The following is a 20,575-nucleotide window of genomic DNA, read 5'->3' as shown; positions in this document are numbered from 1 at the left end:
TCTCGATCTCCAGGGGTTGTGCCACTGGCATCTGCCTCATCCATGAACTTTCCTCACAACTGGTGTCCCGCGGTGGCTTTGCTGCTGTATCGTCTCTCGGATCAGCGACATAAGGAAACAGATCTGCCACGTTAAAAATGGGAGAAATACCGATCCCTGGTGGCAACTGCAGCTCATAGGCATTTGCAGAAAATTTGCGAATGATTTTGCAGGGACCGATCTTTTTATACTTCAATTTGTTGTACTCCCGTTTCGGAAATCGCTCCTTCCGTAAATACGCAAGGACGTCATCCCCAACGTTAAACTGAACTTCCCGACGCTTTGAATCAGCCCGCTGTTTGTACTTTTGACTGTTGTCCTGTAATTTCAGCTTTACCTGCTCATGTAAGTTACTCATTGCTTGGGCGAAATCTTCCCCATCAGCACTTCGTTTTTCGAGCTTCCCCAAATCTCGTAATTCATGCACTCCGCGTGGATGCATGCCGTACATAAAGGACTATAACCGGTGCTGCGATTAGGTGAATCGTTATATGCGAATTCCGCCTGAGCTAGTACACGGTCCCACGTCCGTGCATTCTCGCCTATTAAGCTCCGAAGCAAATTTCCTAAGCTCCTGTTTACCACTTCAGTTTGGCCATCTGTCTGCGGGTGATAAGCGGAGCTAAACTGTAATTGGGTGTTCAACTTTTTCCACAGAGTTCGCCAAAAATGACCGGTGAACTTTACGTCCCTGTCGGAAATGATGGACCTTGGAAGCCCATGTAGTCGAACAATCTCAGTGAAAAACAAATGTGCTATATAAGTAGCATCACTGGTCTTCTTGCAAGGTACAAAGTGTGCCATCTTTGAAAATCGATCTACCACAACCATTACTGAATCGAAACCCCGCTGTGTCTTAGGCAAGCCCAGAACAAAATCTAAACTGACGGAGTCCCATGGTCAGCTCGGAACGGGTAATGGTAAGTACAGACCTGTATTCTGACTGTGGCCCTTTGCCAGTTGGCAAACCTTGCACCTACTCACGTACCTTTGCACATCCCGCTGTAATTTTGGCCAAAAATAGAAATGTCATACCTGTGCTACTGTCTTGTCTATACCGAAGTGTCCAGCCAAACCTCCACTATGTTTTTCCTGAATAATGTTTTCTCGCATAGAGCAGTTGGGAATACACAGTTGTCCTCCCTTAAACAGCAATCCCTCCTGTAAATTATAGTCCAACCATAGACTGCTGTTTCTCAATAGAGGGTTTTGACAAGCCTCATAGGCCTCCTTAAAATCGGCATCTGTTTGATACAGCTCTTTCAGGTGCTCAAAGCCTAAAACCTGCATCGTACCTTCCTGTAAGAGTAGAGTCCTTCTACTTAGCGCATCTGCCACCTTGTTTGCTTGCCCACTAATATGTTTTAGTACAAACGTGAAATTCTGTAAGTACTCAACCCATGCTGCATGCTTATGGTTCAATTTATGTTGCTGCATAATGTACTGTAATGCAGAGTTATCCGTAAATAAAACAAACTCATTACCTAACAGATAATGTCTCCAATGCTTTAACGCTTGTATAATTGCATAGAACTCTTTGTCATAGGTTGAGTATTTCTGTCTACTCTCGTTTAGCTTTTCACTGAAATATGCAACTGGTCTATCCTCCTGACTTAGTACTGCCCCAATGGTCGTACTACTGGCATCACAACGAACCTGAAAGGGTTTGTTGAAGTCAGGCAGCTTCAATATTGGCCTTTCGGTAATATTCCTTTTCAAAATCTGAAAACCTCTTTCCGTTGCTTCAGTCCAGTGAAAAGGCTGATTTGTTTTCTTAATCGTATCCAGCATAGGTGCGCAGATCTCACTGAAATTCCTGATGAATTTCCTGTAAAAACTTGCTAGTCCGTGGAAACTGCGGACTTCAAATAAACTTCCCGGAGAAGGCCAGCTAACTATAGCTGCCACCTTTTCTGGGTCCATCTTTAATTCATTTTCTGCAATTACAAAACCCAGATACACTAACTCCCGCTGAAAAAAAGTACACTTTTTCAGATTGATCAGCAATTTGTTTTGCTGCAGCTTCCTCAACACACTGCGAACATGCCTGAAATGTTCTTCCTTAGTTTTACTAAAAATCAAAATGTCATCCAAGTAAACTATTACGAATTTCCCAATGAATTCCTTCAGTACCTCATTCATCAAGCGCATGAACGTACTGGGGGCATTGCTCAACCCAAATGGCATCACCAGCCATTCATATAAGCCTTCATTCGTCTTGAAAGCTGTCTTCCACTCATCTCCTTCCCGAATTCGGATCTGGTGATATCCACTTTTCAAGTCAATTTTCGAGAAATAAGCCGCCCCACTCAAACAGTCCATCATATCGTCCATTCTCGGTAAGGGAAACCTGTACCTAATCGTAATTTTGTTAATGGCTCTAGAGTCCGTGCACATTCGCCACTCTCCTCCTTTCTTTGGAGCCAAAACGGTTGGTACTGCACAGGGGCTCATGCTCTCTCTAATCAATCCTTTGTCTAACAACTCCTGGACCTGTTTCCTGATTTCTTCATGGTCCTTAGGGCTCATACGATAAGCTGCTTTATTTGGCAGGCTTGCCCCTGGTATAAAGTCAATGCAGTGACTAATACCTCTCCTGGGTGGAAGTTCATCCGGAAGGTCATCCACCACAATGTCTCCAAACTCCTGCAGCATCTTTTGGATTTCCTCGGGCAAATATGAAATCTGTGTATGCAATATCACTGCTTTTGGTCTTCTTATGACAGCGAAATTTACATCACTATCCTCAATCTGTTTTATAAATTCTTTTCCTGCCATCAACAATGCTTTTACCCCACTGGTTTCAGCTGCACTTTCCTCTTTGATGGGTACAAGCGTGTGCTTGATCCCGTCTTTGACAAATTTGTAACAATTTGTTTTCCCGTCATGGACTGCACTTCTATCAAACTGCCAGGGTCGTCCTAGCAATATATGACAGACATCCATCGGCATAACATCGCAGATAATTTTGTCCTTATACCTGCCTATCTGAAACTCCACCTCACACTGTTCATCAACTAACAGTTGGTGTCCTTTCTGCAGCCATGACACTTTATATGGAGTGGGGTGTTTCAACTTTCTCAATCCTAGTTTCTCCACCATCTCTACTGCCACCAAATTGTCGGTACTTCCACTATCGATGATCAGCTTGCAGCACTTACCCTGTGACTTGCAAACAGTTCGGAACAGAGCTTTTCGCTGGTCAGGTTCTGCATTTTCCTTTGCTGGTTTTAACAGCACTTTATTCAACACCAAAGCTTCACCCGTCTCTGGTGTGTTCTCCACCTCCTGAGGTGTTGCCTCAGCATCCTCTGGCTGAGCAACATAAGCTCCTCTTCCACCTACCGGTTCACCTTCAGAACAGTCATACGACTTGTGTCCTAACTTGTGGCAACGATAGCACTGGACAGTTCCCCTACCCCGACTACTTCCTCGCCCTTGCTGAGCTGGTCGTCCTCCTCTAGTGCTATTGTCCCTCTCTGCTGTGCCAGCAAACTTAGAACTGTTGCCTTCTTCACTGGAACCTGCACTTCTACCTCTGCCAAAAACCTCACCTTTCCCTTTGCCAGTTCCGCCTCCTCTCCTGGCATTCTGTTTTCTGTTAATTTTCTCCTCTGCTTTTAGTGCAAACTGATAAGCTTCGTCCAAAGTTCTGGGCGAGAGGATACCGATTTCATCCAGGATTTCCCCCCTCAACCCATTTACAAACCGGGCTGTCTTTTCTGGGGTATCTTCCACGTACCCTGCTCGCAGGTTCAACTTATAAAATTCTTCTGTAAATTCCTTAACAGTCATCCCTCTTTGTTTTAAATTCTGCACCTGTCTATACAACATGATCTGATAGTCTTTTGGCAGAAACTTCTCCTTCAGTTTTGCCTCCATCCTGGCCCACTTCTTTATAGGCTGTTTGTGTTGCCTCTTCCTTTCTGCCTGAACGTTGTCCCACCACAAGGACGCATGTCCTTTCAGCTTTGTGGCGGCGAACTTCACCTGCTTATCCTCACTCGTTTCCTCAAACTCAAAATATTTATTCACTTCACTCAACCAATCCAATAACACATCTGCAGACAGACTTCCGTCATAAGTGGGTAGCTCATGCTTTGGCTTATGACTGGACAGCAAAACTCACTTTAATAACCGGAGTTCCGGTGTCACCCCTTCAACCTCATCTTTTGGTTCTACCACATCCTCATCACTATCATCTGCTGGGTTCCTCCTTCCCCCAGCTTCTACCGCTGCTAATCTTTCTCGCAAAACGCGAATCTCCTCGCGGAGTCCCTCTTCTGCTATCCTCCGGATCGCTCTTCCTCTTCCTCTTCCAACTCTACCACCCTCCATTTTCTCCTATTCGTCAACCTGCTCTGATACCACTTTTGATGGCCCAGCCCTCCAACGTGGCGTAGCTGTTTCACTGTGCAATAGTTAATGCGATTGACGTTGGTGTAAATGCGAATGTACAGGCCTCTAGATTTTTCAGAGGGTTTTAACCGGCGGTACTGGTTGTGAAACTCCACCTGTGGTTTCTTTCCATCAAGTCACTCCCGCCTTTTGTCAAACCAATCCTCGGTTTTGTTGGTCATTTCATTGTTTACTGTGTTAAACCCCGGCTCTGCTCTGCAGAGGGTTTTTGTGCTTACAGCTTCTTCGTTCTGGCGTCGAGTTACTCTGGTGCCTCCGGCCTCTCGCTATTCTGCGCGTTGGGATTCCTGTGAGGGCGACATGTCGTTGGTTCCTTACACCGTCATGCGTTTTATTTACTGTTTCTTTAATTGTTTTCTGTCAAATGGGTTCATTCCACAAACTCTTAACTTGTGACTGGTTCTGTGACAGGCTCCCTTCGGCTCCACGCTTCAGTAAACCACTTCGTTTCAACCTTGTCTCGGAGGTAAGCTCTGGTTCGATGCCAGACTCTGTCTTCACTTCTGTTTCAGGCTCTGACAAATTCGTCCCTTGTTCTTCAGGTTATGGGTATCGGTTGGTTTTGCAACGCTGCCTTTACAACTTCAGGTGAGAGCCATAGGTTATGGCTCGTTCATTTGCTGGCTTTCTTCTTATTTGTTTTTCTCGCTTCGGTTTGTGCTAATCCGCGTCCACATTCGTTCTTGCAGGTTGTTTCAGGTGTCTGGCCGCCGAGGGTTTATACTCCCTACGTTTGCTGGAGATAACCCGAAACCCTCAAGCCTTATATATCGGGTAGGGTCCTTTCGGCGTTGTTTCGCTTGTTAGTTTGTAAATAAATTGAAGTTCTCGTCTGTAAATAGTTGCAGTCACCTGGGTTATGGACGAACAATATTCTGCTCTGTCATTTAATGCTTGTCTGTAAATATTCACTGTTACTTGGGTTTGCAAATGAACTGTATTGTCCTCTGTCGTTTACGGTTCTGTTAGCCTGTTTGTGGCATCTATTTGCTTGGAGTGGTTTTGTTTGTAAATGAAACTCGTTTTGGTGAGCGTTTTATGCTCAGAAAACCTCTGTTATGCGCTTTATTTGTAATAATTCAGTTAAATGAAATCACTGTACTTTCGTTTCCAGCAATTATATGTTTTGTAAAAAAGGGTATAAAAACTTGTATATTCGTTACCTGGTCACTTTTGTCGATGTCAGTTGTCGGTCCTCCTTTCTGTGTGGAAATAGCCTCCTGTAGCAGTGCGTGCTCTATTCGTTACAGCTTACTATCTTCAATTATATGCTCACTGTAATTGTATGCTTACGGTACTCTTATTTCAATGGATGTTAATCATAGAAAATATCAACCGGATGAATTAATTTAGCAGTGGTTCTTAAAAAAAACAATTTTATTTCAGCGGAATGTATCTGTGTTTCTTTCTCGCGAGGGGTTTTTTTTTCACTATCTTTTTCCCTCTGTTTTTAACATCCGGGAAGCATAACTGCTTCCACTTCTAGTTGAACTGTCTAACCAGAATTATTACAACTGTCAACCAGTTTCTTTCACTAAAATGCTAATTTACTGTTAATTAATTCCTAAACTAAAACAATTCACAGTTTTGCAATTTCTATGGTCTCTAACGACCTTCTGGGAAATAAAACAAATAATAAAGAAAAGTAAAACAAATGACAAGTTTGATAACCTGTCCAGCTATGCATGTGTTCCTTGCTTGTTCTTGTCCTCTCCATGAGACAGTCAACCACCTTCTGTCTCCTCGGAGCTGGATGCTCCTGCATCACTGGACCTTTGTACACCTGGGAATTTTTTTTACACCCTTTTTTAAGAAAATGTGCATAACGATGGTTATATTGTGTTTTTTTTGTTTTCATTGGTAGTCGGGATCCTTTCTTCTGTATTTCTTCATTGGAATCCATTAAGAAGTTTGTTTGTGTCTTTTAACTAATTTGAATGAATATGTATTTTATTCTGTATTTCAACTGGATTTAATGTTTTGAACTCCATATAACAGAGTAGAAATTATCTTTCACGGATGGGCGTGTTTTTAGAATTAAAGATTTTACTACAATATGAACAGTGTGTAAAAAATCAATCTGATCAAGGTGAAGGGTTTATGTTCCTATCTGGACCTTTGTACACCTGGGAATTTTTTTTACACCCTTGTTTAAGAAAATGTGCATAACGATGGTTATATTGTGTTTTTTTTGTTTTCATTGTTCGTTTTAAAAGAAAAATGAGTAATTTCTCTTCCCCCAGAGGTAAAAGTGAACATCATCTTTATTTGATCAAGAAAATCGTCCGATATAACAGCATTTTTAATCAAAGCAATTCATCATATGGAACGTTATATCTTAACCAAGTTGTCTAACAAGTTGTTCACATGCCATACTGAATTATTCAATACTTCAGCAAGCCCAAACCTGTACGTCTCAATGCTCACTAGTGTGCGAGTTCGCTGGATTTCACCTATGTTATGAAAGAAACAAGCTTACTTCAAAAATAATAAGAACATCGGTACCTTGCTGAGACGAAATCTTGAATATCATTACTGTAAATTCAAGGACATGTTAATTTCCTTTTCTCAAATATTCGGGATAGAGATGAGCGATTATGTAGGAATTCACTTCATCTGCAGAGAATATCTTTGAAACTACGCCTTTCAACTGTTTTTCTCCTCCCCATATCTTGAACTGACAATGAGATGAGGCTTCCACAATATGACGGGGAATTCTCTTCATTCCAATTACCTTAATCAATCTTCACTTCTACCATAGTGTATTCAATTGCACTACTTGCTGGATATTTCGTCTCGTGGAGTTGTATTTAGTGGCGCTGCCAGACCTTTCCTCTACCAATCTTCACAGGCATGAGAAAAAAAAACGAGTCAAAACACAATGTTCAGAAGGGTTTAGAAGCAAAGCATGCAGTAGGCATTTAAATATTATCCACAATATTCCAACTTTAAATTAATGTCCAGGAGTTTTAATGGTGAATGTTGAAGTAATCTTGCCAGGCTAGAGAATATCTCATTATGTTAACCATTTAATCATTTAAAAAAACAAAAATTTATAGTAAAATTCCAAATAATCTGGATATAAAATATAGAGATAAAGAATAGCATGACCACATTTGTGCCAACTAATCCATTATAAAAAAATAAAAATAAAAAACAAGAACTTATTAAAAATCTGTATCTAAATCGCTTACCTTGGCTTCATCGGGTAAAAGGGGTCGCAACACTTTGAAATGTGTATTAACCTCATGTACTTGCCCATACATATTAATTATGAGGACTTAGCTTCCTTGCTTGTCCAATAACATCGTGAATGCAAAGGAAGGTTGTTATATATGCATAGTTGCAATAAACCGATACCCAGCTTAAAAAGAATAATCCTTTACCATCTAAGCTCTGATTTCATCCATGGAGGGAACAATATAACCCTTGATGTGATGTAGCAAAACTGATGGTACTCTTGCATCGGCAACAAAAGTGAACGTTATCAATGAAAATATTGGAGGTAAAGTGACCTCTAGCCCTTCTATGAATGTGTAAATGTGATACACCTATGTAGGGAGGGCATGGGGGTATTGGTCACTTGGGAGAGGTAGTTGCTTTGTGGGTAGAATCTTGTATTTAGCAAAGTCAATAGGGTTTCACTAGATAGGAGAAAGAGATCTACGAACCATGAAGGTGAAGTCAAGGAGGAAAGGATGGAAATGTGTTATGCTAAGAAGCAATAGGGTAGAGTTGGTGATGGGGAAATACATTCTTATTTATAAAGAGCCTGAGGGTAGAGTTGGTGATGGAGAAATACATTCTTATTTATAAAGTGCCTAAAATGGAGCGAGTAAAGCCCTAACTAAGATAGTTATATGAGAGGTGAATTGTAGATAAGAAATTAGAGCAATGAATAGCTATTGTTTCAAGACATTTAGCAAAGTTGATAGGGTTTCACTAGATAGGAGAAATAGGGTTTCATGAGATAGGAGAAAGAGATCTGGGAACCGTGAAGGTGAAGTCAAGAAGGAAAGGATGGAAATGTGTTATGCTGAGAAGCAATAGGGTAGAGTTGGTGATGGGGAATACATTATTATTTATAAAGTGCCTGTTTTGGAGAGAGTAAAGCCCTAACTAAGATAGTTATATGAGAGGTGAATTGTGGATAAGAAATTAGACCAATGGATAGCTATTGTTTCAAGACAGAAAGACATGTTCGCATATTCGACAACTGCTACCAAATCTCTCTCAGTGCTAAAGTTATTTTCTCAATAGCCTTATTTTTATTACTCTTGAACTGATGAAAGCCACCCCTCGATACATATTTTACTATTTACACAAATAACAAAAGTGACCAACCTCATATCAGCTACTAAAATATAAATATGTTCATTTCAAGACACTCAAAAATACAATGAAAACTTTTTATATTAAACAATCTTTAATAGGTCAAAAACCCACAAAGAAAATAACATACTTAGTGAGTATTAAATCAAATCAACATAAAATGGTTAACGAAATCCATATAAAACCCTCATCAATATGGAAGTAGCATTTGTTTTCAATCTACTAGTGTGTTAGAAATTCCAAAATTGTACAACTACCCTTCCCTTGTCCCTGTAGGTCTTTCAAATTTAGGAACAACTATAGGTCAATCAAATTCAGAAACAACTGTTAAATTGGATTTTTTTCCCATGCTATTGATTGAAGGACAACTGTTGATAATGCTTGCAGCTCAACAAATATGTTTTAGGAGCCAAACAAGGGCAAAAAATAAATCTTCATGTCAAAAATAAGAGAAATTTGCATGGTATTTGTCACTTCATATTGTAAGTAGCCTCATTCATTTTGGATCCCCATTTTACCACAACTAACACAACCAAATCATTCAACAACTGTGCTTTGGCTAATCTTGCCCCAATTCATGTTTTCGTTTGATGAAGAGTCTATGTCATCACTTGCAATGTACTTTATATCTATGGGGAAATTTATGTCCATCACACAATAAATATTGCAAACCCAGATATAATCTGATAATGTATGTGCAGTTGTTATAGATATTATGATAAGACTCAACTATGTTCTATTTAACAAGCATTTATTAAGCAATGTTAACAATAGGTTTGTGCTTAAGCTATGCTCATGAGCTTCAACTACAGTAATACAACTAACATAGCCCTAAGCCTAATGAACATAGTATAGGGAGTATAAGGTGAGTCATAAAGATAATTTTAACTATTTAGAAACTACACCAACATAGTACTTTTCTATGTCATGTCTCTCCAATTAATATTATTATCTCAAATAGGGGGCTTATAGCTCGCTTCACTTTTGCTATTCTAAATCACCTTAGAGATTAAAGCAACTTATTATCAAAGCATGTGTCATTCATAAATAAGGGTGTTCCAACATGAATCTCAATTCTAAATCTCAATCCCGACTTCCACTTTTCTTATTCTATATTGCACCTTGACACTCCTCCTCCTTTCACAAATTTAAACTATGAGACACAAGGTAGTAATTGCATATAGGAGCATTTAGATATGATAAGAAAAGTGTGATACTCTATTCTAATTTTCTCTACAAATGTGATGGCAAGTGTGCCCTGAATGTTCGCAATTTCATTGTTAATGTAGTATAAGCTAAATGCAAATTTACAGTCTTTTGTACAAGATCAAGAAAGATATGCCCAATATCCAACACCATAGAGCAAGACATGTTTTCCATTTCCACAGTTGCTACCATATCTCTCTCAGTTTTGGATTTGTTTTTACTGATGAAAACCACAACTATTGCATATAGAAGCATTTAGATCTGATAAGAAAAGTGTGATACTATGTTATAATTTTCTCTACAAATGTTGGCAATATCATGGTTAATGCAGTATAAGCTAAATGCAAATTTACTTTCTTCTATACAAGATCAAGAAAGCTATGCCCAATAGCCAACACCACAGAGCAAGACATGTTCACCAATTCCACTGCTACCAAATCTCTCTCAGTACTAGAGTTCTTTTCTCAATAACCTTCTTTTTACTACCCTTGAAGTGATAAAAGTCACTCTCCATATATTTTTTACTATCTTCACAAAGAACAAAATCTCTTTTCTCAATAACCTTCTTTTCACTAACATTGAAGTGACACTTGTCCATATATTTTTTACTATCTACACAAAGAAAAAAAACTCTTTTATCATTTCTCAATAACCTTGTTTTTACTACCCTTAAAGTGATAAAATTCACCTCTCCATATAACACAAAACAAAAGCTTTTTTCTCAATAACCTTCTTTTTACTACCCTTGAAGTGATAAAAGAAGCCTCTCCATATATTTTTTATTATATGCACAAAGAACAAAAGCGACCAACTTCAAATCAACCACTGAAATATAAATCACTTCCTTCTAAGACGCTCAAAAATACAATGTAAAAAACTTAGTAGATTAAACAATCTTTAATAGGTCAAGAACCCACAAAGAAAATAGTGAGTATGAAATAAAATCAGCGTAAAATTGTTAATAACATCCATATGAAACCCTCATCAATATGGAAGTAGGATTTGTACAAAAGTTAGGTTCACTATAGTACAATCTTAAGATTCTTCATGTTGGCAACAAGAGTGCCTAAAGAAAATATAACATAGAACAACATATTCCCAAGATAAAAGAATCTTCATGCATCTTTAACTTCAACATAGGCCTCATGATTTGTAAAGCTCAAGGAATAAGTATTACGATAAGATTTCATTGTAGTATGGTCCTTGCCTTTTGTTGATATTTTTCTGGCTTTCCAGGGTTGTCAAAAAAATATTAATTAGTGCTATATGCTATTGCCTTACGGCATTTCCTTTGCAACATATGGGGCAATTGCTAGTTATTGAACTTTGAAAGGTATGAACCACCTACCACATTTGAACAAGAGCTACATTGTAGATGATCTGCTTAGTTTAAATAAAATAAAATTAGGGTAAAAAACAACACTTTCATTTAGTGTGATTGAGAGAGATGTAATCATAGTAATAAACAAAATACAAGCTTTAGTTTTAAATTTTATGTATGTAAAACTTTGAGTTTGATTGTATTAACCTTCAGTTAATCATATTTTTCAAGTTCGTTGTTTCATAGTTAATATTCTTTTGACCAAATATACAAAGTGGTAGACTATACAAGTACATAGAGTCATCATATTACATGTAAATATCAAGGATTTAAGCCAATGACATTAGAATAGAAAATATAATATTATATATAATTAAATAATAATAATAAAAATATTTATTTACATACATATCGTATATTGAATTAAATTAACAACAATAATAAAAAATAAAATAAATTATAAAGAAATCCAATTTAAAAATGGAGTTAATCTAAATTTTTCTTATACTAAATAATTTTTTTATTAAATTAATAGAAAATGATATTTAATAAGAGTTGTAATTAAGACATAATAAATATTTTATTATTAAAACAAATATTATTTTAAAAATATGTTTTTTTCCCTAGTGAAATTTAGTGTGGGTCCATGCCTTGCTATATGACTAAAATTCTTTAATAATTACATCTCGGCATATTCCACCAAAAGATTCAATCAAAAGTAAATTCTTCATCTACTGACATGTTAATACCTTCCTTGAACTCTATAGAGAGCCATGTTAATACCTTCCTTGAACTCTATAGAGAGCCGTGTTGGGATACTTTCCTGTATGATGTCCCTTAATGTAGAGAATGACTTCACAAAAACAATTTTGGAAAGCACAAATGTTACCCAAAGACCATGATAAACAATAAGCCTTATGGAAAATGAGTATTAAATAATATTAATTATTCTTAAAACAAATATGAAAATTACACTTTAATTCATGTGATCTAAAATGGTAAATAAAATAACTTGTCATGTATAGAGAATTAATATAGTTGAAATAGTTTTATTAACAATAACATTTTCACGTAATAAGTCTTAACTAATAAATCTCTTTATATAAATAATTTCAATAAATATATAAATACAAATAATTTTAATAGAAGAACACAAATCAACCAGAAACAATAGATATACAAAAAATTTAAACCCACCTATTCCCAAATTTTGTTACTCCCTACTATTATAACACACTAATGCTTTTGGGTGCTTGGAAATGTAGAAATCACTGACTTTATATGGGGAGTTTGGGCTTGATTAATAATATAAAATCATTTAAATTTTTTTAAATTATAATGTTAAACCTTTTCAATTTTAGTTTATAATAATTTATTCTTAATAGCATACAATCAGTTAAAATTTATTAAACCTTTTAAATTTTAATTGGTAATAACTTATCAAATAATATAACCACGATTATTTTTTAATAAGATTATTTACAAATAAATGAATCACATTTTGAATATAAACATTTTGTTCAAAGTTTCAATTACATATCTCAAATAAAATTTCACAGTGATGCGATCAAATTTCCACATTATCATGGAAATGTGTTAAAAGGTTACTTAAAAAAATTAGTGCAGAGGTTACCATGAGGTTTCCAAAAAAAATCGATCCATAACAATAACCAAGTGTCTCGTGGGCGGTGGACCACATTATTTTTTGTTTAGTTATGTTCTTTAAGCAACATGTTCCATGAAATGAAATATATATTCCACTCACTGGCTGTGTGGAGAAGACGTTCGTGGTAACTAATTTAAACAAGGGCAACTGTGTAGCGGTAGACTGGCTATGTGGATAAGACGTTCGTGATAACTAATTTAAACAAGGGTAACTGTGTAGCGGTAGTCCTTGCCATATTGTCAATAAATACTAAACAATTATAAAATGAGTATTTAGGGGTTTGGATCAATTTTGTGCTTGTTGTATTGTCAATAAATACTAAACAATTATAAAAGGAGTATTTAAGGGTTTGGATCAATTTTGTGCTTAGTTGAGCATAATGTAAATTAATTTTTTATGAAATTGTAGTCACTGGAATTGCTTGAAGTGTGTAAAGTGTGTAGTCACTTGTGTGTATAGAAACAAACAGTATGCAAAACTTGAACTACCAATAGCTTTAAGTAAACAATAAGGGCCACTCACTGATTGAACAAACCACCACCACCTAGCAACATTAGTACTCCTATAACTCACTTAGTAATCCCTAGGAACTAGAACTCCCAATCCACATCAATGCTATAATGAAACATAGAAACTACTCACCTTGCTTGTAACAACTGTGTGGCCTGTAAGAAATGTGTGCAAAGAAATGTTGTCACATGTAACAAATGCATCGCCTGTAAGGAAGGACGAGATATAACGACGAGATATAACATCATCGCCTAACAAATGCATGCAAATTCATAAGAATAAATGACGAGATATAGCTTCATACGCCACCCTTTGCTAGAGCCTTCCACTTTGAACTAAATAGGTGCATGTAGATGAAGATCCGCGTTAAACCGGGAGCAATATAATGTCTACCTCTACTGAGGGTACATGGCTAGATTTGAGATAGATATATTTTATAAACGTTCTTGAATTCAATCTTAATCTTGAGGGTGTATGGCGAGATTGGAGACAGATATATTTTGTACAAACATTTTTGAGGGTGCATGCAGAAATTTGAGATACATTAAATTTATTATTTAAACAATTTAATCTACTTTACAACACTATTAAAAAATTCCAACCTACCCTACTCCTCTATCTAATCTTGACTATCGCAAAGATTGTTAATGTTGTGAACTTCCCAAAAATATTGGTGTTCACAAAAACATTTAAATAATGATAAATGGCAAGGTAAATTTCTCTTATAAATTCTGGCTTGAAAAGTAAATGCCTAATAGTAAATTCTATATATTTAGAGAATATTTTAAACAAAACTGCTCTTTAACATCATACATACAGTTTCTAAAAATAAATAATTTAATGCTTGTGATAAATGTCTCCCAATAATAAATTCTATATCCTTAAAAAAATCTTCTAAACAAAGTTGCTCTTTAAAATCATAGATACCGTTTCCAACAATAGTATAATGCTTCTGATAAATTAGAAAAACTAATCGTATAAAGAATATCCCTATGATATGAATAAGCATTAACTAACGATCTAGGAATCTTGAGAGTTTTTGAAAGAGAGTCCAAAGCTCACCGATGTATTCACATTCTGTTAGACGATACATACCAAATTAGTGTTCCATTTGAAAATTCTATTTTTAACTTGTAAAAAATGGCATTTATAAGATTATTTTTCCTAATATGAATCATAGCTGGGTTGCGATAACATTAGCTAGAACCCTTCTAATCTATTAGCTAAGCTATGTTCTTGGGTCTATCACGGAAGCGACAAGCATGAATACACGACTACACAAAGAAGGACATGATATCAACGGTCTGGATGAGTGGCCAAGAGATGGGCCCACAAATTTATTTATAGGAAATTAATTACATTATATGAGGCTTGCATAATTGGACGCGTTGACGTGGTTCTCAGAGTGTCTATATCCTTGGCACCTTTTAACATTGTAAACACTTGTTCGTATTTATACATCGCCACTATGCACACCCTCACACCCTCCATTAGATAGGATGTAAGGAAATGATCTTTGGATCAGCCGGCTTGGCATCAATGTGTGGAGCTTTGTGAAGTTGTGTTATCATAAAAAACTTGAATGGCGCACTCTGCTACACGGAACGCCGAAAAACGGGTGCATTTGATTGTTTTGGAGAAATGTCCAAAAAGCTTAATTTCTATGGGTCGTTAGCGCTACGCATTTGTTTTCGCTGTTGAGTGGACAAAAAAGGGGTGAGCCAGACTTAGTATGCTTTTGGTTTGCAATTCTATACTTTTGTTTTGCAATATGAACTGCTAAGAAATTTTTATTTATTTATTTTTATAGTTGCAGTAATGCCTGCGTCGTTGCATTGTAAATAGAAATTTACCAATGGGCGGCGGGAGTTTACCAGGAAAAAGGTTGAAAGGAATTTGTTAATAGGATTTAAAAATAAAGGACATAGAACCAGGAGAAACAGGTATGTATTTCGGGAGAAAATTGATATGGCTTCCATTTATATATTTCTATTTTTAAGAAATAAAAGATTCATTTAATATTTTTCTTTTAAAAAAATTTAGAGAGTTTTTACTAGCAGGATGTAAAAAACAGAATCCAATTTTTTATTAATGAAAAAACCAAAAAGTTATTTTTGGACAGGGAACCGCTGCAAACAATGAATACATTAGTTATTGAAAAGAAACCCTTCCTATTTTAGGAGGAAAATTAGGAAAATATATAAAAAACAATCATATGCAAGGTAGATTGGAGATAGTGTAGGGCACAATGGACAAAGTGTGTTAATACATAGGTTTCGAAAATAACCAGGTAGAAAAAAAAGTTATGTAGAGGCCATCAAATATTAATTTAGGAAAATAATTTCAAAATTTGTAGAGCTATTTTTATTTTGACCCTCTCGAGAGGTAATGAGTATATTTGAATACAATTATTTTATTTTGACATTTTGGAAAAAGAACGAGTAACAATAATCTACACATGCACTTCCTTTTATAAGTGGATTTATGAGCTTCATTGGGACAATAAAGTTGGATACAACAAAATACAGTCTGTCAAGGCCTTTAAACTGTAGCACAAGCTAGGCTATTGAAACAACATAAATAATAACTCTTATACGAGTTTGAACAAGTACATAGACTACCCAGAACCCAAAATGCCCATGTGACATCGCCTGGGAGCGCCAACGGAGATTGAAACCAAATGAGCAGCAAGCCAAGTATCAAGGCATGCCAAGGCAACCAAAATTCCCATGGAATTAGCAAGAGTTGACAACATAAGACGCTCATAAGGCCAAAACAATGAAAACAAATACGCTGGAGATCTTACCCTGAAGCAAAACCCTAATGGTTTGAGCCTGCGTGCGAAGGAGGAAGGTCGACAGACTGTAACCTGTCAACAACCAAATGCAAGGTGGATTAGAATCCCAAACACAGAAAATGGGAAGCAAATCAGAGCAATAATAACACAATAGCCATAAAATGTGCCGCCGCTCACTTGAGGGATTGTGTCCTCTCACTTGAGGGATTGTGTCCTGGTGTTGAAAATCCCTGTTGAAAATCCCTTGGAAAAGTGCAAAGCCGAAGTAGCAGCTCGACAACCGACAATAGCCAATAATGGTGAACACTGTGAAGAAGAGGCAGATTCTTCTTACGCTTCTGTCACAGTAGGGCAAGACTACTGTTCAGCTGCGCCTCTTCTTCAGAGCTCGGGAGCCCGTCCTCTTCTCCAAAAGCATTTGAGGTTGTCCAATAGTGTAAAGAACCTCAGGACACTTACCACATTTGTAGGTGACACTTGTGGTCCATGCAAATGTGTTGGCATGTCGCAATGTTTGCCAGAAATAAAACCTGTTGACCTCTTGCAATATCGAACCTGTTGACCTCTTCCAAATCGAGAAAACATTGGTTAAATGGATCAGTACGGTATATTAATATGAAATCAGTGGATATCCCGGCAATATGACCTCCAAAACAAAATTTTAGATAAAACAAAAAAGATCTCCAAAACAAAACTTTGGATAAAACAAGAAAATGACGAAATATTTTTTTTAAACATTGGTTAAATGGATCGATACGCCTAAATTAATATGAAATAGATACGATGCTGGAGGCAAAAACTAATAAGGAAAAGATGGGTAAAGAGGGTAGAGAGACATGCCAGAAACATTGACAAATATTAATTGTGCCAAATCCAGTAAATATGAAGTGTTTCCAAATGCCAACTCATAGCTAGTGATCCTCATGCTAGAAAACCCAAACATATAAATTCCATGGCAATTATGTAATCCTCTTTTCAAGGCCTGCCATTTGCAATCCAATACTTTACACATCAATTAAAATATTTATAGAAATCAACACAATAGTAAATAGTAAATACTAATATTAACTATTTACTAATAATTGTAACATTTATTGCATCACTGTCAACGCAATATCGTAAAAAAAAAAATGACGCCCTCAAACACTACATGTCAGCATATTAACCTGCCTTCATGAGAATCCAATTTACCTAATGGCTTAATGGTCGTTCCTTTTTGGAAAGTCATTTGAAATGTCTTTTTGACAAGTTATCGATTTCTAAAACACGTTAGGATAATAATGCACCATCACAGCGTTCTTTTACCAGTTACACTAAACATGTCTGGTCAATAAAGTAGGTTGTACAGCAAATGATCTCCGAAAAATAATTACAAAATAAAACCTAACCTCTCAATCAATCACCACGCAAAAAAATATAGAATATAATTAAAAAAATAAGTTTTTTTTTTTTATAAAATTAACAGGTTTGATTTGTGGTGAAACAATAATTATGTGAAATTCAACGAATGAACGATTGCGTTATACCTGCCCTGGTAAGGGATAATAACAAGATAAAATTACTTACGTTGCATAGTAAAAGCTATGTTGATAGCACGTCATATCAATCATTTAACTAATTATTTTATTAGTTATAATTATTGCAGGCGTGAAAGCATAGTCTAGTAGGGAGTGCATATTTGACTGTTTTTATTTGGCCAAATTTATTTAATAGAGTTTCTAAACTTTTTATTAAGTTGATAGAGTTTTTATTTATAGTTTTTTATTTACTTTTTCATAAGTTATTTTATTTTTTTTTAAATTAATTTTAATTATAAATTAATTTAATAAAATAGTTAATTAAACTTATTTTTAATTATATCACATTTAGAAAATGATTAAATAATTATTAATAATAAAATATATGTTTATAATGTAAAAAATGTAAAAATAACATTTTTCATATTTGTCAGATTTTTTATATAGTTTTAATTAAAATTATCAAACTAAAATAAAACTATGTAAGTATAAAAAAATAACTAATTAAAATAATGCAATGTTTGTAGGGATTTTTGGTTTAATTTTTTGGTATGCTTATTTTTCTCTCTTTTTTTTTTTTTTTCCTAATTTCAGCCACCATCTATTTATCAAATTACATTATTAAATTTTAATTTAGCTATAAGTAAACTAAATGACATTATATATATATATATATATATATATATATATATATATATATATATATAATATTTCCACACAAAATCATTTTTACTTAAAAGTTTTAACTTTTTATTATCATTACTAATTATTTGAATTCTCATTTATTGTATGGTAAATAAAAAAATAAACAAAAAAAAATTGGAAATTTTAAAGAAATATGCAAAATGTATTAGACATTTCGGCATTGACCAAATAAAAAAAAAAAATGAGGCCATGACTTACTCTTATCCCATTTGGACAGTGAAGAGACTCTTAAATTCCCATTTGGACATTGTAGATTTCATCTAGACTCTTACATTCACATGCTTGTGGGTCATCTATGAAATTATTATCAGTTGGTTGACATCATGGAGACAAAATTTTACTTAGATTTCGCTGCATTATCTCTATCTAGACAGAATTTTATTAGAACTCTATTTGTTCATGAATTATTTTGTTATTTTAATTGTAATTTTTATTAGTAGAAAGTTGTATATCTTTATTGCTTTTCAATCTAATTTAACTATATTTAAACTAAGCAAGCATAGCTATTGTCTAGCCTTTGTTCAAATATAGAAATTGGTTCATACTTTTCGATGTTCAATAATTAAACTAAGCAACAGATAAAGCTAGCTATACAACGTTATTCAAATAAAAAAACTTATATCTATTACAAATGTGTGTGTATATATATATATATATATATATGAGAAATATTTTTTTCCTATTTTTGGGCAGGTTGTGATGCATGTTATTTTATAGTTGAAAATAATTAATATTATTTTGTATTAATGGAGAAATGGTTACACAAGTTGTAACGTATCTCCTTAATTTAGGATTTGTTCCTAGAGTTTTGGAGTTTGGTTGCAACTTCCTGAGTTCTAGTAATGTACTTAATGATGTAATTGCTCATTTGATGAATGTAGAGTGTATGGAGAGAGTTCTCTTTGTTTGAGTGCAGTCTCCAGGTGCAGTACTCACCTGTGAGCTGCAACTCCTTCTTTTTCAATTCAAGTCTGATTTTTATCTTGGTATCAGAGCACAGAGTAGGGACAGCCTTAAATTTTTTTTTTTTAGGATGTATCATTGATTACATAACTATAGTGGCGGTGGAGTATATAGAAGCATTCGTAGAATCAGGTGGACTGCAGTAACACCTGAAGCACAGGTCTCAGATGACTGATCATCTCTGAGCGGAAGAAAGGGTTGGCGCGGTTTCGTCGCGAACAGTCGCGCCATTTTTGAGCGGAATGAAGGGTTGGCGCGATTTATTAAGAAACAGTCGCGCCATTTGGTGCGGTTTGGTGCGGTTTTGAGAGATATAGTCACGCCATAAAGTGCTATTGGCGTGGAAAATCAAGCCTTAATCGCGCCAATTTCGTGACACGCATCGATTTTGTTTTTGGCGCGGGTATTTCGCCATCGAGAAGCGCCAGCCTCTTTCTCTTTGGAAAATCTGCAATTTTTTGCAGATCGGCCTTGCCCGGTGGTGGCACTTTGAAATTTCAGATCTGTTCGGTGGCAGCAGATCGGAGTTGCCCGGTGGTGGCGCATTGGAGTTCCTGATCTACTCAGTGGCAGCAGATCAGATTTGCCTGGTGGTGGCGCATTGGAGTTCCAGATCTGTTTGGTGGCAGCAGATCGGACTTGCCCGGTGGTGGCTCATTGAAGATACAAATTTTTTTCTCAGCAAAACAGAGGTTCGGATCTGGTATGTGGTGATTTTTTTTTAGTGTGTCTTCAAAGTGTAAAGTTGGATAGACTTATTCATCAGAGGATCAATAATTTTATCAATCCAATATGAATAACAGTATAGAATCGCATCTCCATGAGTCTGGCAAACTCGATGGATCGAATTTCTCCAACTGGAAATTCAAGATGCAAACTTTACTTGAAAGTGCAAATGTGTGGTCGATCATTATAGGAAATGAGCTGAGACCAGGATCAGCTGCACAAGAACAAGATTGGGATAAAAGGGAGACAAAAGCAAAGGTGATATTGAAGATGTCTGTCAAGGACAATGTTATCCCACATATTAGAGACTGTAAATCGGCCACTGACATTTGGACGACGATCAAAAACCTTTACCAGACACAGAATACAAACCG

At 35.8% G+C, this 20,575-nt stretch overlaps 1 protein-coding gene and 1 long non-coding RNA gene across 2 annotated transcripts; both read right to left on the bottom strand.

Moving 5' to 3' along the window:
- Nucleotides 1-393: 393 nt before the first annotated feature.
- LOC149196070 (uncharacterized) lies at nt 394-3,921 on the bottom strand. Its single transcript, XM_089408144.1, has 4 exons — nt 3,201-3,921; nt 2,533-2,960; nt 1,075-1,422; nt 394-888 (listed from the first exon to the last, which is right to left on the bottom strand). The coding sequence occupies exons 1-4, from the start codon at nt 3,919-3,921 to the stop codon at nt 394-396; spliced, it is 1,992 nt and encodes a 663-aa protein (XP_089264270.1).
- A 12,199-nt stretch (nt 3,922-16,120) lies between these two features.
- Nucleotides 16,121-16,707, bottom strand: LOC149196069 (uncharacterized). The gene is made up of 3 exons (XR_016255206.1): nt 16,490-16,707; nt 16,300-16,362; nt 16,121-16,144 (listed from the first exon to the last, which is right to left on the bottom strand). It is a non-coding gene; the product is annotated as an uncharacterized LOC149196069 (long non-coding RNA).
- Between the last annotated feature and the right edge of the window lie 3,868 nt (nt 16,708-20,575).

Source organism: Pinus tabuliformis, chromosome 2_2 (assembly GCF_031772625.1).
Source record: "Pinus tabuliformis cultivar Carrire ecotype Pingquan chromosome 2_2, CPIR1, whole genome shotgun sequence".
NCBI classification, from domain to species: domain Eukaryota; kingdom Viridiplantae; phylum Streptophyta; class Pinopsida; order Pinales; family Pinaceae; genus Pinus; species Pinus tabuliformis.
The sequence above is the reverse complement of the archived record's forward strand: the minus strand, read 5'-3'. Positions and strand labels throughout refer to the sequence as shown.

Excerpts from the sequence above, each read along its gene's own strand:
- LOC149196070 (XM_089408144.1), bottom strand. The coding sequence starts at position 3,921 with ATGGAGGCAAAACTGAAGGAGAAGTTTCTGCCAAAAGACTATCAGATC. Across the intron at positions 1,423-2,532 it reads ATGAAGAAATCAGGAAACAG|AATTTCACGTTTGTACTAAA; the intron begins GTCCAGGAGTTG and ends GAGTACTTACAG. Across the intron at positions 889-1,074 it reads TAGACAAGACAGTAGCACAG|CGGGGTTTCGATTCAGTAAT; the intron begins GTATGACATTTC and ends CCTAAGACACAG.